The sequence below is a fragment of the Anser cygnoides genome, chromosome 3, assembly GCF_040182565.1.
Source record: "Anser cygnoides isolate HZ-2024a breed goose chromosome 3, Taihu_goose_T2T_genome, whole genome shotgun sequence".
Taxonomy (NCBI): Eukaryota; Metazoa; Chordata; class Aves; order Anseriformes; family Anatidae; genus Anser; species Anser cygnoides.
In genome coordinates this window covers 22,937,984-22,955,129 of record NC_089875.1, presented here as the reverse complement: position 1 = coordinate 22,955,129, position 17,146 = coordinate 22,937,984, and the positions used below count along the sequence as shown (strand labels likewise).

The window sequence follows — 17,146 nt, the reverse complement described above, 5'->3', positions numbered from 1 at the left end:
ACCTGAGTTTACCTCCGAACAGTTGCTGCGGTCACACAATGCATCCTCACAGATTTATGCTACCTAGGTAGTGCACCATGGTATTCAACTCCTAGATGCTTGCCAGAGTAATATATGTAAATAAGGGGACATATGTCCCTTTATGTGTGTTTATTTCCATAAGTCCCAGAGGTGTTAGGGCATTGGCATGCAGGTAACCAAAGCCCACTCTAACCAAATATCTAGATTTTCTGGCTTTGATTTCTATAGCATCACTGGAGTTAGTCCTCTCAAGTGGAACGAAAAAGCAAGGGAAACTTTCAAAGTAATTTTTAGCATTTATCAGATACATAAGACTGGACACATATCTTTGCTGCATGATGTCTTCTTTAGTTAAATAGTGTGCCAAATAAACCTCACCAAAATCTACCAAAGCTTTTCTGAGCAGCTACCCCCAAAGGTGACCAGATCTGTGTTAACGTTAGCTGAAGCTCTGATGCAGAGTCTTCAAGACAGACAAGACAAGTGGGAAGAGACTGTGAAAGTCTACACAGCAGCATGCTGCTCTGAATTTTCTTCAGTTACTATTATTTTTTTTTGAATGCTTTATTCTCTTCAAATAAGCCTCAAAAGCTGATCTAATGGGGAGATGTTTTACTTTCTCCAGTTATTTTCAAGCAGAAAATTTTGCATCCAAACAAGCAAACCCAAATATTTTGGGGCTAACTTTTGGCCAAAATGGAAAGCGCAGAACGAGCATTTTTAAGTCTGTAAGGAAAGAAAGCAAAGTACCCCTGCATGGTTTAAACAATCATATAAGAGTAAGTTCAAAACTTGTGAACCCAGATTCCAACAGTACTGGTACTACTGAACTTTGGGTATCTACATTCAGTTTCAACCTTGAACCAGCTTCATAGTAATGACACAGACAGATTGGCTGGGTTGCATCACAGTATCTGTGGTGAGTTGTAAGGAAATGAAAGGACTGAAAGAGATCTAAGTTCAAAGTCATAAACAGCCTCAATACAACAGCAATTTTAAGGGCACACTATATATGTTCATTGCTATTGTTTTGTTTGGACAGCTATTCTGCATGGGCACGGTTCTGTTGTTGTTTTCTTTTTCTTTTTTCTTTCTTTTTTAATCAGTTTCAGACTAGAAATGCTGCTGGGACAGAAAATGAAGTTCTTGCAGACTCAATATAACTTACAATGATGAAATCAGTGACTGGCTGTCTTCTCCTCATGGTCTTTGCAACATGTTACATAACTGCCTGGTTACCAAAATTAAATCAGGGTTGGAAAGGTTACGTGGGAATACATAGATATGGGAAATTTAGCAGAACTACACAGTTTTAGAAGTGGATTGTCAAATAGTCAGAATATTCAAGGAAGCACTGGCCAGGTGGTAGAGCATGTACCGACTGGGTATGTCCTGAAGGAGGTGGAAGGCGATCTCTGCCTGGGACAACCCCAGAGCTGCTGTGAAGAGTCACAGCTGCCCTTGCAGCAAGCAGGAGCCACCACCTCTGCACGCAGCAGCAGAGGCTGGCAAAGCTCTTACCCAGACTGCCGAGTCTTACTGGAGGGACAACTTTTAGGTTTCTGCTGCCTGAGTGAAGCAGACCTAATGATTTCCCAGTCCTTCAGCCCTTTGGTGTGTGCCAATAAACCCCTTTCTGATCTGACTAGAACCAGAGGGAGATAAAAATACAGTGAACATACAACCAGGAAGAAGAGACCTACAGACAGAGTGCTCTTCTATCAACTGTATTGTGCAGTAAGGTTCGCTGGTGTTTATTTTGTGACTCATCTTGCAGTCAAATTTATCTGTGACGGAAGCCAGCCACATTGCTTCCATTTATGGATTTGACCCAGTATTCCTAATCTACAGAAATAGGTTTCACAAAAGATTATCGTCTTACAGAGCCCCTCAGAGCAATTTGCTGTGCGAGGTGCAGACAAGAACCTCCCAAGGCTGCCGCCAGGTGTTGCTGGAATGGCCATGGTTTGGGCTCTGTACAAGAAGAGAAACACAAGCACAAAGGTCCCGTCTCACCCACCTGTTGGATTTCAGGCTCTTACAGATAGGGATGGTCTTTAAATGCAATGTGCCTAGTGTCGGCCTTGGCTTCTCACTGCAAGTGTAATAGTTTCTTCCTGCAGCCTTACAGAGGCACGACTCTTCTTCCTCATGTCTGGTGGTGTGTGGGCGTTTGTTTCTTTCATCCTTTAGGTTCTTCCAGATCATTCCCGAAATAGCTTTCATAAATCGTTTTGCTTTTATGATAGGTTAAAAAGTAATCTCAGTCAGGACTTTGATAGGCAGTGTTAACTGATCTCTCTTAAATATAGTGTCCATAATTAGGTCTTTGTTTTGGTGATTATTATTATTATTTTACTATCTGAATCCTATAGCAACACGAGGCTGTGAGTAATGTTATTTTCATTCTTCATTCAGCCGTGGAAGAATATTACTATTGTTACTGCTGCTACTGTTGTCTAATATTTCATAATAATACAGAGATATCCTATTTTCAAAGGCTGGTAATGGCTTCTCTGCAGGGAACAGCTAAGTAGATTTTAACCTGTCATCTTGAAAATAGGTAGTTTAAGGAGGAGGCGATCACAGCCTGCAAAAGCATGAGTGGCATGGGGAAGGTCAGTAGTCCTTGCCTGTTCATTCTGTTCTCTAATTCAAGGACTAAGGATCCAGGGAGAAAGAGGTGAATTCACCATGGGTAGAAGACATGTTAAGTTTACACTGATGAGTGAAAGGCTGGGCAAGTACATGAAAGAGAAATTCATTGAAGGCTACTAGATGCAGAGGTATCTAGCTCAGAAACTCACTTGAGCTGAAAACACTTGAAGGATGGAAGTGTATTTTGGGGAAGTATCATATAGGATATGATATCAATAGGAGTTGGACTCGATGATCCTTGTGGGTCCCTTCCAACTCGGGATATTCTATGATTCTGTATATACTTACCCTACTCCTACTGCTACCTAAGCATCCCACATGGCCAAAGTCGGGGTAGGCTGTTAGATACAGGGGCTGACCCCTCGCGGCTGTTTTACCTAAAAGTGCTAACAACTGGTGCGTAGAGAGCCTTAAACACTTGGCACACAGAAATCCTGAAGCTTGCAGAAGTGCTTTGGGACTTTGCTGTTCAGAAGGAAAGTTGTCTTGTTCAGAAGAATTTTACCAATTCCTGCTTCTGACTAGGGTGGGGAAACTGCAGCAACAGGTTTTCTAGCAATATTGTAGCTGAAAATAAAGTTGACAAATAATTCAAGAAGCATTGGACAACCTTTTCTGAACCTGCTATTAAGGACTTGTTCAACTCAATGTATTCAGAAATAGAGGGAATTGGGATATTTGGGCTGGTTGTTCTGTTTAATAGCACATAGCTTGCTCAGGCAATCTCATTTGTGGAGGGGTGAGTGGTACTATAGCATTATACTGTTGGATGCCTACAGCCAGCATAAAACACACAGGGGTGCTAAGCACTCTGCAGAACAATTGGGACCATGTCTCCTTTCTAAAAGGATTCAAGGTCCAACTCCCCAATACTGCAAGTGGATCAGTGCAAGCAGAACCACAAGGGAAATCCCCAGTAAAAGGATTGGTGGCTCCTACATGCAGGATCAAGACTTTCTTTAGGTCTATGTGGAAGGGGATCGAAGTGCAAAGGAGCAACAGGGATAAGACACACGCTCTTTATTCTGGAGAATGAGCCAAATTAATTATTCTTGTTATTGAAAGTGGCTTGTCTTACTAAACAAGAATGGTTGATGTAACTTTGTTCAGATGACAGTTTTGGGAGTTTGTTGGAAGTGATTGCAGTGCATTGACGAACAGACTTGGGGAGGCTTTGTGGGGTGCATTGTGGGGTGACTGAAAGCTTGGGTTTCTGAGAGGCTTCCGACCAGAGGCTTTCTAGCGGCCACAGGATGAAGGGAAAGTTCTTTGCATGGATAAACTGGTCAGAAGCCAGGAAACAAGAAGCAGGAGAAAATGATCACGTCAAAAGAAATGTTCACTAAATGCTCCAATGAAATGTTTGCTAAGTGCTCAGAGGACAGAAAGTAAATCAAATGTTGGGCAGGAGTGGGGAAGGAGTAAAGACCCTGATCCAGAAGGAGGAGGAAGAATCAGTGGATCAGCAGACACAGGCTCGGAGCTGAGGCTCTTAGCATGTACTGCTCCTGACTTGTTCAGTGAGTCATCTTTAATTGTGCTCCATCTGAGGGGACTTAGTCACAACCTTATTTGGTGAAAATAATATTTTTAGTACGGTTTCTTCAAAGCAACTGCGATATTTGTATGTTTTTGAAGTGAGTTCCGGGCTATGACATGTTATACTTTTCAAAGAGAATTAATGTATATTTTGCACAGGAGGATTAATGATGTTTCAGCTACTGTATTATACATAGTCCTAAAATAAGAACCACTGATAATTCATTCCAGTTCTATGCAGTTGCAATAAACTGGGCTTTAGTGATTTTTCTGACTGTAAAGTGAAGTGCCAGAGGCAGCGTTTGCTGTCATTAATTATACTAAAGAAGATATAGCCTGTCTTTAAGTTTTTGCTTAAACTTCTTGTAATTTTTGCATAGTTTTCTTCTCTTTTTTCCTAGCTCTGTCACGCTGCTTTTTATTTGGCACTACCATTTAAAGTCTCTCATCATATGTTGCTAGGTCTAATGTTGTAGCTGCAATGTGTGTTGATGCAATTATGCTATCTGCTCCCACTGCTGTGTTCGTCTTTATGATACACTTTTCTTGAAAGTCTTCTTTTCAATTCATTTATTTTTATGCATCTGTTAATTTTGAGTATTGCAGGGTACTTTCATCACTTGGGCATTGAATGTGGGAAGGACGTAGAAAACAATATCCAGTAACTGGGAGGTGTGCTTGTTAATCCTTGCAAATACATGAGAGGTTATCCCCTGGATGGCTGCTTATGTCCACTCCACAAGTTAAGACGTGTTTTGGGTTATAATTAAAAAAAAAAAAAAAAAAAAGGTTTGGTTGTGTACACAGAATTTAGTTGGAACTAAGAGGCCTCGTTTAAAAGATGTATTCAAGCAAAGCATTGAACTTAGTTAACAGCAGTACCGATGCAATTGCTTTGGACTTAAGATTCTCGTGGCATTTAATTAATTTCTGGTTGTAGAGAAGAGCAGCTCGGTAGGAGGGACATGATAGTGTTGCCCAGCCGTGCTGGTCCATAACCTGATTGCAATATATGGTTTGTCAAGCGTGGTGAAATGCCTGACGTGGCACTTCAGCACGGATTGTAGTTGCGGAAGCACAACTCCAGCACTGCTGAGTGTCTTGGGTAACAGAAACACTCAGCATCTCACAGGGTGTAACTTCAAGGACCTTATTTTCTTTAGGCCTCACATCTTTTATTTAAGTTTATTCTGCTTAGGCCTGGTTCTGATTTTCTTTCTTTATCTGCTTCTGAAGTGATAGAGGAAAAAAAAAATGGTATGATGACCCCAAGTCCAGTTTGGGATCGCTGGAGGTCTAGTGACATCGGCTGTCGTTTCTGAGGACCAAGCAGTTGCGAATGGCTTAATTTCCTGGCACCCCCTGTAATCACCAGCCGCTCCCCTCGCCTCAAAACGCTGTGTCGGCGGCCGGGCGCTGTCCTCTTCCCCTTGCAGGCAGGGCTGCCACTGTCCCGAGGACTGTCGCGACAAAGCCCCCACGAACAGCGGAGCCACCCCCGTGCCGGGCGCACCCGCACGAAGCCACCTTTTCTCCGCGGGATGGCGCACGCCGCCCCCGGCCGCCGCCCGGCCCAGCAGGGGGCTCCGTCCGTCTGTCTGTCCGTCCGTCTGTCCGTCCGTCTGTCCGTCCGTCTCCCCCCTCTCGCCCTCCTCGCCCAGGCCGTCGGTACCGCGGCGCGGGGCCGGCCCCTCCGCACCCACCTCCCGCCGTCGGGGCGGCCCGGGGGGGCTCCGGGCGAACCGGGGGGGGCTCCCCCCGAGCCCCGACCTCTCCTCGCCGCCCGTGCGGGGCCGCCCCCGGTCTCCCACCCCCCCCAGCGTCCCCTCGCCCCCCGTGTCCGCCACCGCCGGGGCTCCCCGCAGCCCCCCGGTACCGGCGGGGCGGGGCGGTTGGGGGGCGGTCGGGGGCGGTGCGCGGGGCGGGGCGGTGCCGGCGGCGTTAAGGGCCGGGCCGGGCCGGGCCGGGCCGGGCCGGGGTCGCTGCGGGTGCCGGCGGCGGTGTCGGTGCGGGCCATGGGGCGGTACTCGGGCAAGACGTGCCGCCTCATCTTCATGCTGGTGCTCACCGCCGGCTTCTTCGTGGCCGAGCTGGTGTCGGGCTACCTGGGCAACTCCATCGCGCTGGTGTCCGACTCCTTCAACATGCTGTCCGACCTCATCTCGCTCTGCGTCGGGCTCTCCACCGGCCGCATCGCCCGCCGCAGCCGCCGCGGGCCCCGCGCCACCTACGGCTACAGCCGCGCCGAGGCGGTGGGCGCCCTCAGCAACGCCGTCTTCCTCACCGCCCTCTGCTTCACCATCTCCGTGGAGGCCCTGCTGCGCCTGGCCCGGCCCGAGCGCATCGACGACGCCGAGCTGGTGCTCATCGTCGGCGCCCTGGGCCTGGCCGTCAACCTGGTGGGGCTGCTGGTCTTCCAGGACTGGGCCGCCTGCTGCCGCCGCCGCCCCACCCCGGCCCCGCCGCCCGCTGCCGCCGCCGCCGCCCCGACGGGGGGGGCGCCCGAGCCGCGGGACGCCGCCGACCGAGCAGGTGCCTTTCGGCTGCAGCCTCTCCGGCCCCGCTCCCCGTGCCCCCCGCTTCGCTCCCAACCCTGCCCCGGCCCCCCCTGCCCGCCCCCGGTGCCGCCCCTCCCCGCCGGGCCCCCCCCCCCCCCCCCCCCGTCTGTGCGCGGCCGGCCGTGGGGGTGCGGGGTGACCTCGGGCTTGGCTTCTCGTCGTCTCTTGGAAAGGAGCTGGTCTTGAGAAGGTTGATGTTTTTTCTGTTTGTAGAACTTATACACAACACAGCGTTTCTTCTTTGAATGCAGGTGAATCCCCAAACGACCAAAAAAGCCCTGAAGAGGGGTCTGAGAGGAAAGTAGAGAAAAAGTCCGAAGCCTTGAACATCAGAGGTATGTATGCCATGGCAGCATGAGGCTAATGTTGCATTAACTTTAAACACGTTCTACCTTCCATTTAAATTTTTTTTCCCCCCCAAATGTCAGTGTGAGATGGAGCTGAGGACCCCTCTGCGTGTCTGGACACAGTTAGCAAAAAGGTTTTGGTCATGTGAGATAGCATGGGTAATGGCAAATCTATGTGGTGCTGGTTTGGCTCATTTTGGTTCTGTAGAAGACTGCAGCTGGGCTTTGTGGAAAGGAGCAAAGCTCCTTGCACTTAGCTCAAGCCACTAGAGGCCATAGAGGAAGGTCAAGCAGGTATCTATGAGACTTTTCTTTGTCATTGCATGACTAGTTGGGTGGTTCTCAAGTTTGAAATGCTTTTAGGCAGAAAACAGAGCTTCTTTAAATCCCAGCACTGGTAGTCACAAGTTTTGTAGTCAGCACGAGGAGAAAGGTGTTGAAACCGGTATCTCTGCATGTGTTTTTCCAAGTCCTTGAACTGTGAACCTCTTCCTGAGAGAGTCTAGTACAGAGTCAAGCCCCTTTTATGTTCTGCTTTGGCAGATCTCTGTTATCTGCAGAGAGAAACATTATGACTACATCTAGGAATAAATTAACCAAGTCCCTGCATATAGGTATTTATATGCATATGGATTTATGTACCTATTCCTAACAGAACACAAGGTGGTGTATTTGACAATGATTTTCCCTTCTAGGAAAGGACTGTTACAAAGACAAAAATAAAGTGATAGCCTCAGGCTTCTTGTGGTCACATAGCAGCATCTGAGAAGGTGTGGTCTTCCTCCAAAGTCATACAAGCTGGCATCACATGAATTCATCTGATGAGGTTGTCATGGCAGTCAGGCACCTATTTTTTTGGTTTGTTTATCTGTTTATCCAAAACAGATTAAAAAAATGCTTGCAGAGTTATGCAAATGTGTGTGTAGGGGAGGACACCTTGCAAACTAAACCACGTGCTAGAGTGACAACAATTGCCTGAATATCTAGGCATCAGTGTTGCTGGATTTTATGGCATTAAAGTGCTAGGAGTATTGGCATAGCAAACCGCCATCTTCAGGGATGGAGGAGAGAAGGATAAGAAACCAGTGAGTGTGTTTTAGGGAAGGCTGTATTTGCCTGAACAACGGTGTTTAGGCATACTGATGCTGGCAAGTGTCAAAGATGTCTGAAGGATGAGGAGTTTTTTATCAGTTATTTTAAGATGCCTGGCTTTCTTAAGTTGTAAAAAGATAATTTTCCTTTAGGTGCTACTTTAATTTTGTCTTTGCAAAATCCATTTTGGTTAGCCAGAGTTACAGATGTCTCTAAAATGCAAAATCTGTATTTGCTATTATGCAAATCTGAGTTTGCTATTATATAGCTATACGCACTTCACAGTCACTTGGTAAAAAGTTAGGTACACTATAGAATCTGAGCCTCCCTTGGCTGGACAAACAGGGTTGGTAGAGGAACTGCTTCCTTGGCTGTAGAAATGGTAAGAACAGGAATCCAGATATTCTGTCTAATTGGATTAATTATTGTAGTCTAAAATTATTCCTTTTACTTCTTGAACATATGCAGAGTAGTTCAGACTTTCCCACACAAGCTGTTGGAAGCTGTGTGTTGTCTATAGTCTTACCTTAATGACTATTAAATAAAAATTGCCTTCCAGTTCTGTTTTTATACCCGTAGCGTTTGGGGGTCTACAGGGAAATGGGATCGTTTCTTTTCCCTCATGTGATGCATAACTGAGACATATGTATTAACCACTTTGCCTGTCAGTTAAATAAGCATTTTTCTAATTTGATATTCTCAATTCACAGTTTTTCAAAATTCTTACATGTATACTGTTTTTTTTTTTTTTTTTAATTCAAAAGAAGTCTTCCTGGAACACTCTTCTTAAGCTCCATTCTTTAGTTAGTTACCTTAGAAATTGCATCCTGCCTATCCCTCTTGTTAGTGCAATAGCTGATGGCACATGCTGAATCCAGATTATTTATAAATGAAAGAGGAAACACTGCAACACTGTTACGGCAAGTGAAACTGTGTGGGAGTTTGCCAAATGGGGCAGCACACTCCTGACTCGAGCAGAAAGAGCTGGATTCAGTGCGAGTTTATGCTTTCTTATCTTATCCAAGTGGTTCCAAGGAACCCCGATGGTTATTGCCTCCATCCCTTGTGCTAAGGATCTGCGTTCCTGCACAGAGCTGGCATGAAGCAGCAGCACGGGCATGGTTCTAGGTCTGAAGAAACCCAGAATCCATTGTCACAGGAGTCAAAACTCTTAGCTGTGTTGTTAATGAGTTTCAGAGGAAGCCATTCGCAGCTTCTCTAGCCTGGAGGAAGGGATTACATTGGAGTGGGGCTTTGGAAATTGCTTGTAATAGGGACATTAAAAGGATTTGGCCCGTTTTATTCTGTCACATCCTCTGAATAACAAGTATTGTCAAAGGAATTAACCTCATATACGTAGAGGTACTACAGATTAGGCACAGGTTGGAATGAAACCTGAGTCTGAACAGTAAAGACAGAAAAAACTGGAGTATTTTCTAGCAGTGACAGGAAGAGGCAAGATTATGCAGTGAGAAAAACAAAGAAAAAAATGAAGTTTTTACACTATTGTAACTGTAGCAAGAACAGTGCTTTGTTCATTGCACTTGAAAGAGCAGTGAAGAGTTATTAAAAGAGCCTGTTTTCTGTCTTTACCTTGAGTGCAAAAATTTATCTATAGACATAAGAAGTGGTACACAGCATTCCTCTGAATTTAGAGCAGTACATGCACATTTTAAAAAAATGAACCAAACAAAACCACCTGTGGCATCCATGCACCTAACCGTTGAACTGGATTCTGGTCTTTTGTGAGTCTGAGCGCTAGTAGTGTTGGTGGGACAAAGTTTAATATTAGTAATCAAGCTTGATCCAAAAAAATGGAGTTTGGGAGCAGTTGGAACTGTAAGAATAGTCAATCCTTAGGTTTCACTCTGGTAATTTTTTGGGATTTCAACAGAGTAGTAGAAACTGATTGAGGAGAAATAATTATTAGTCACCGGGGGTGGTCTGTGGCTGACTTAGCTTCCAGGGTAGAACTGATAGATTTAGTCATCAATTTTTAATTGTGAGTTGAGATTTCATGTGCCAGGATCTCTTAATAATCTGCAGGCATTTAGGTAAAGACACTTTGTGTTGCCATGGCATTGGAGTTGGACTGCAGTTGCTAGCGTACCCTATGTGTTTAATAATGCATCCCACTTAAGCAGCTGTGGTTTGGAGTCAGTATTTCCCTTGACGTTTTGTTCTGAAAGCTGTTATTGAAAAATCTGGTAATGATTTGAGTGCTTGGAATATTGCATTTTTCATGTCAGGTAGAACAGACTTGAAAAATACAGCGTTATTGCTGCTCAAAAAAAACAACCCCAAAAAACTAATGGAATTTTTCATTTGTTTCAGGTGTTCTTTTGCACGTTATGGGAGATGCACTTGGGTCTGTGGTTGTGGTAGTTGCTGCTACAATCTTCCATGTACTTCCTCTGGGGCCTAATGCTCCTTGTAACTGGCAGTGCTACATCGATCCGAGCCTGACAATAATTATGGTGGTCATCATCTTGTCTTCTGCATTCCCACTCATCAAAGAGACCTCAATTATTTTGTTGCAGATGGTTCCCAAAGGTGTTAATATGCAACTACTGAGTAAGTCAAATTTGTTGTTGAAATGCTATTAATTTTAATGATAGATTTCAATGCATATGTTATTTCTGGAATGACATGTTTGGATTATTTACTCATAATAGCCCTAAATTCTCAAGAACTGTGAGGAAATGGTCACGTGCCTGTGTCCTAGCAACATGACTCAAATCTCTCTGGATTAGTTAAAGCATGCATTTTGAGAATGTGGTACTCCAAAAACATCAAAAATACCCAGGTCTTGAGCTGTTAATGCTTTGTGTGGGGTGTTTGTGAAAGAAATGGCATTGAATTATAATATTTCCCAACCCTGCAGTGGCTTCTTCTGAAGGGCTTCCAAAACAGCTTAGAAAATTCTATTAAGACTGGCTAATTTTGTAGCTCCCTAGCACTGTTTGCACTGGTTAATTGTGGCATAGCACATATGTCTTTCTGGAGTTCTACCGCACTCAGGGTTAAACAAACCAGAATACGTGGACCTTGGCCAAGGAAGTGGTACTCCAACATTGCTTCTATAAGCTGTGGGTGAATGGCCAGTGGGCAGAGATGGTGTGGGCTCAGAAGGAGTGGAGGGGACTGCTTGCATGGTCACCTTGCAGAAGAACCAAAGTCAGCAGGTAGCAGATGTGTCTTATTAAGTACAGCTCCTTGAAAGACTGGAGACCGCTCTTTTTGGATTAGGTTCTCAGTGAGGCCTAGCCAGCACACCAAACCATCTAACATCTTTCTCTTATGTTTTCCAGCTGACAGACTAGCTCGTGTACCAGGGGTTAGCAGCCTTCATGAGGTGCATGTATGGGAGCTTGCAGGTGGCAAGAATATTGCTACTCTTCATGTCAAGTGCCAAACCCCTACTGATTACCAAGATGCTGCTTATAAAATAAGAAAGGTTTTCCATGAAGCAGGGATCCATTCTGTGACCATCCAGCCTGAGTACATTGACCACAAGACCTCCCACCTCCTGTGCAGCTCGCCCTGCATCTCAAAAGCTTGTGACTCTCAGCTCTGCTGCAGTCAGCAGGAGGCACCGCTGGCTAAAAGTAATGGCTATACCGAGAAAAACGATAGCTGCCTTTCTGCACTGCATAAAGACAATGGTTCATGTAAAAGCGATATTGAAATCCCTATTGAGTGTGCACTGACAGAGAATAGTGTTAAAGACGAGAAAAATTGTGAAGTGTCTGACAAGTCGCAGTTGAGCAGTACGCGATTTTAAACAATTTGGTCTACTCTGTAAAATTTTTTCATAGAACAAAGGTGTCCAGGCAGGAAAGCGGGTCATCAGTGGTTGTAGCTGAAGTTAACGTGGCAAAAAGATTTCTGTGCTTTAGCTGTAAACCAAAATACACCTAAAAAAGCTTGTATCTGAAATAAGGGTTAATATTTCCATGAAAAGTGTGCATTCATCTAAGAGTTTTCCGATACAGCCTAACACAGTTCCTTACCAAACCATGTGTGAATTCCTGTTGTTAGAGTGGATGAGGTGTATTGCTGTCCACCCTGATGCTTGCAGTGTATGACCAGTGCCACTGGGAATGAAACTCTTGCCTTTCTGTCAAAGTGAGCTGTTTCCTGAGAGCCCTGTAGCGAGTTAATGATTGTACTGGGCTGAAGTACTGTATATTTATAAAGGACTTAAGTAGAGATGTTTTACTGATCCTCAAAACCCACTATGCATAGACAGTTCATTTTTAGCAGTAACCATCGTGCTTCAGAAGTTTGTGAATGAAAATAATGGTGTCTGAGTGGAGGGGAAGCACTTGGGAAGGGTTGGCTTGCATTGTTTTTGTGACGCCTGTATTTGGGGACAGAGCAGAACCTGGTCTTGCTTCTCTGCTAGAACTGCTGGAGCCAGCCTAATCACAGATGAAGGATGCTAAAGAATATGCTCTGTGTCATGAAACTAAGGAATTACTAGCATTGTCTCTACTGACTTCGGCAAGCAAAAATGCAAGTAGTCAGCCAATTAACTTTTATCTTGTTCATTGTTGTGATTAAACAACTCAGTTCTTACCCCTTGCCTCTATCCCCCAACCTCCCAAGCAACAGAAGTTATAATAGCCACAGTCTTATTCACTGTTGTGTGGAATGATTGCAGTATCTTTAACACTGAGCATCTGTCCTTATTCATGCTGAATAAATAAGCTAATGTGTCTATTATGAATAGTTAAAATTCTGCCATTCCATTATTAAGAGACAATTTAATATTAATTGAGAAATTCCATTTGAAGTTTTTTAAAACAGTGTTATAACTTAGAGGGAGCTTTTGTATAATAATATATATATATAGAAATACTGGGAGATTTTCCTATTTTAATCTCAATTATTTCTTGTTGATTTATTGTAAAAGTCTATGCCCTCCCCTCTGCCCTGCTTCTCCTCCCCAAACCCAAAGGTGCATTTTGAAGTATTTAGTGAAGCATTTCCATTCTCCTGTTTGCTGCTGCTTCTTTCTGAAGACATGCAAGGGTGCTTTAAGGAAAACAAGATGACTTGCCCTGTCAGCAGTGTTGGATTTTGGTCGGGTCTGCTCTCTGGGTTTTTGGAAGAGGGAACCCACTACCTAGTACACACTGAGGGCAGTGCTTAGCCTCACTGTGGATCTGATCCAGAAGCTTTCAAATACATTTTTTTTTTTCAAAAGCAGCTTTTCAGTGCTCCATGTGGCCTGGACAGGCTACTTAGCAGTTCACAGAGACACCTTTAAAAAATAGTGGTGTCTTTAGCTCAGGGACAGCTTAGTGGAAAGGGCAAATTGATTTCCTGCTGGGCTGGGAAAATACCAAGACCTGGTAGGACCGTGACTGGCTCTAAAGCAGCCAGCTCCTTAATAAGGATGGTTACGTTAAAGTCAATGAATATTAAAACACACAGCAGGGTATTTTGCTGCTTGGAAAATGATATTTACTGGACCAGTGATTGCAGTCTAAATTGCACACCTCTAGGTTTGTACCTACCCCTTTTGAACCAATTCTTGGGTGAATTAATGTATTTTATAGCCTTTCAATGTGGGTTTGTATTATATAAATTAAACTATTTGTTAATAACATTAAAAGCTTAATCCTCCAGTGTGTTTGGTCCTGTTAGCAGCAGCAGGATTTTGCTTTGCGTTTGTTGCACAAATTAATGTAAATCAGGAAACATTTCAAGAACTGCTCTGTCCTTTTAAAGTGTGTGGCATGAAGTAAGACAGCTCATGCTTCTGTTCTTTTTGTACTTATTTTCATCTTTTGTGATGTTTAAATGGAGGAGTGTAAATCTAAATAACAAATATATTTATAGGTTCGCTTGTTTTCTGAGAACTGGAGTAGAATTCTCCCAAAATAACAACAAAGTCTGTGCAGGAACTTACCTCCAAGACATCCTCTAAAACAAACACCCTTTCATAATTATGCATTTGTGTCTTAAATCAGGTAATCTTTTTATATACACATTTTACTAAATGGTTGAAAGATGGAGTGTCAGTATTGTTTTACCCTGGAATTAGAGAAAAAGAGTATGTGTAATATTGGGGTATTTGATAAAATGGACTATCATCTTTTTCTCTATCCTTCCAGTGTTTGTAAAAACAGTGGTTATCTATTTTTTTAAGTTTTTAAAAGTGGTGTAACCTGAAAACACAATGAAGTAACATTCTTGAACTTTCTTGTCTGGTTGAATGTGCTGTAATTGTTGTCTGTGAATAAATAGGAAAATACCAGGGAATATAGAAATCTTCAGGCCTAGAAAACAGGCAAAGTTAAAAGACGCTTTATTAGCAAGCAAAACCAGCAGAGCTATGTTACTGATGAGACGAACCTCGCATTTTCTGTGTAGGGGCTTTCAGGGTACCCAGATAGGGTTTTTGACTGAGTATCCTTGCCTGTCTTTGAGCCCTGCAACAGAATATTTTTCTTCTGTTTTAAATGTGTGACAACTAGCTCTGCTGGGTGGTCCCTTTCTACTTTCATAGAAGACATCATTCCAATAAGTGTCTATCTTGTGTTGGCTAATTTCCCTTAAGTTGTTAGTACCTCTTCCAATTCTCTTGAAGTACGTTTACCTCATTTTGAAATACAGTACACTTCAGTATTTGCACTTATCTATGGCACTTGTTCTAAATTCAGTCTTGGAGCACATTGCATTGTCATAAATTCTCCTTTCTGGCCTCTTTAACTGCTTTTTTTCCCCTCCAGTTCAATAATGTAAAGTTTCTGACTGTTGCAAGTTGATTGTGCTACCCTGTCCCCTTCAAGTACTCCCTTCTGAGTTCACCGTTCCTGCAGTCAGATTCTCTTGCAGTGATCCCCCCCCCAAAGTCCTTTAGCAAAGGAAATGTGCTTAAAACACAGGTAATTTTTCAAACAGCTGGCCAGTTTGTGTCCCCCAGATCCACAACCTGCCATATATGTGACTTAACTGTATGGCAACAAAACGTGCTAGCCTTGGCAGATAGTTCTGGAACAAGAGTTAAATCTGGAATAAATTAACATGTATGCATACATGACATTGTATGCAAAAGGAATTTACTGGCCTTCATCAGTTGTGGGCCTTGTTTAAAGTGAATTCAAACTTTTGTCACCTTGTCATATGTTCTTTAACCAAATGTGTAAATTCAATTGTTAATTCTTTTTTCAGTAACAAAGCGCAGATCTTGCCTTTGCTTTTCTGTGTAAAAAAAGTTATATTTTTTTTTAGTTATATATATAAGGCCTTTTAAAAGCAGTATTGTCTTTGTTTTGCCAAGTTTTCAGTTGATTTCCTTGTGTCCTTTGAGATACTTATTTTGATTTGTAGTGCAGCCATTTTTTCCTTCCTCCTAATGTTCTTCTTATTTGTTTTTTTCAATAAAAGCAGATCAGTTTTGCTATCCTTCTGGTTGTGGATGTGTACCTATAACACAATTTACAAACACCTCTTTTATGTACTGGCTTTTTTTTTTTTTTCACTCCATTTTTATTCAAGTCCCCCTGCTGTCTGTTCTTGCTGTGTGATGCACTTTACCATTGCAAACCAATTGTTTTACCTTGTTCAGTTCTTCCCACACTTTCCCCCCTTCCCTCTATTATAATGCTTACCTTCCTGAATGCTCCCTTTTATTCTGAGGCCAAGGTCTGTGGATGGGATTATTTAATGTCCTTTCTTCAGCATAAGTGTTGTCTAAGTAGATTGGGACTTTAAATATATAAATTAAATATATAAATATATAAATTCCACTACACTCCCCCTGAACCATCTTTTTAAAGAAAGTTGGTTTCTAAACCTCAGAAGGTATAATGAAACCGGGGGGGGGGGGGGGGGGGGGTGTCAGTAGTCATTACTTAACACCTTAAGGGAAAGCTTGGATCACTTATTAGAAAGCAGGTAAAAGGGATGTTTCTGGAAAAGTAATCCAAATGCTATGAAGATTTCTATAGGTTTTAGTATTTACTCTGCTGTACAGTGGAAGCACTTTGTGTTAAATACTTTATTTAAACAGTGACACCATGATGTGAGGATGTCACTCTATGAAGTTGTTACATTTATGGAGTTATGTTGCTTAAAACTTCCTCCAGCTTTTCTGTTCACAATGTGATTTAAGTAATGTGCCAAAATGGAATTTCCATGATTGCTGAATCAATGAATTGTAAATCTCACTGTGGTTTTATTAACTGTTAGCGGAAAACTGAATTTTATGTACAGTTTTACTTTTTTTTTTCAAAATAAAGTTTGAATGTGTTGTAAATAAATTGCATTTTTAAATAAACCCGTTGTTTGTGTGGTAGCAATAGGGAGTTCCTCTCTCCTTAGCATCAGTGCTGTCATCTGCTGCCTGGGGCCTACCTGACAGTGTCTGATTCTTCAGTTGTCCATGTAGCTACACAGTTTTTTTAAGTAATGGTAGGTTTGAAGGGAGTGGTAGTGCTTGGCAATTTGTATAAGCTTAGTTAATGTCCCTCAGCCTGTAGCTGGTAGAGCACTTGTGGTTTGGAGGACACTAACACAAATCTGTAAAATTAAAATCTATACATTCAAGGAAAAATCAATTAAACCGTCAACATTTGTTTTCTGTTGTTAACCTAACTCTTGTTGGTGGCTGATGAAAACCATTGCATCAATGCTGCCCAAGTATCCTAGGATTTCTCTTCAAAGAGATAAGATTACACTTACATTAGTAAAGGCTGAAAAAAACCCACCATTTTCAGGCACGAAGAACAAGGGCTATAGCTGTGGAAGGTGCAGGTTTAACCCTGGCATTTAATGGACAGATTCCATGCTGCACGGTCTGCATAAGGCACTTGGAACTCAAGGTCTTCTCCTCTACACAGGGGCCCCTTATTCTCTATCTTTGTCCTCCTGGAGCAGAAGATATTTTCTGTGTTGGAGGGCTGCTGCTTTTTGATA

The 17,146-nt window shown here is 43.1% G+C and overlaps 1 protein-coding gene across 1 annotated transcript; it reads left to right on the top strand.

The window, feature by feature from the left end:
* Positions 1-6,159: 6,159 nt before the first annotated feature.
* On the top strand, positions 6,160-15,707 carry SLC30A10 (solute carrier family 30 member 10). The gene is made up of 4 exons (XM_048057581.2): positions 6,160-6,750; positions 7,028-7,111; positions 10,550-10,789; positions 11,527-15,707. The coding sequence occupies exons 1-4, from the start codon at positions 6,234-6,236 to the stop codon at positions 11,997-11,999; spliced, it is 1,314 nt and encodes a 437-aa protein (XP_047913538.2). The 5' UTR covers positions 6,160-6,233; the 3' UTR covers positions 12,000-15,707.
* Positions 15,708-17,146: the final 1,439 nt, after the last annotated feature.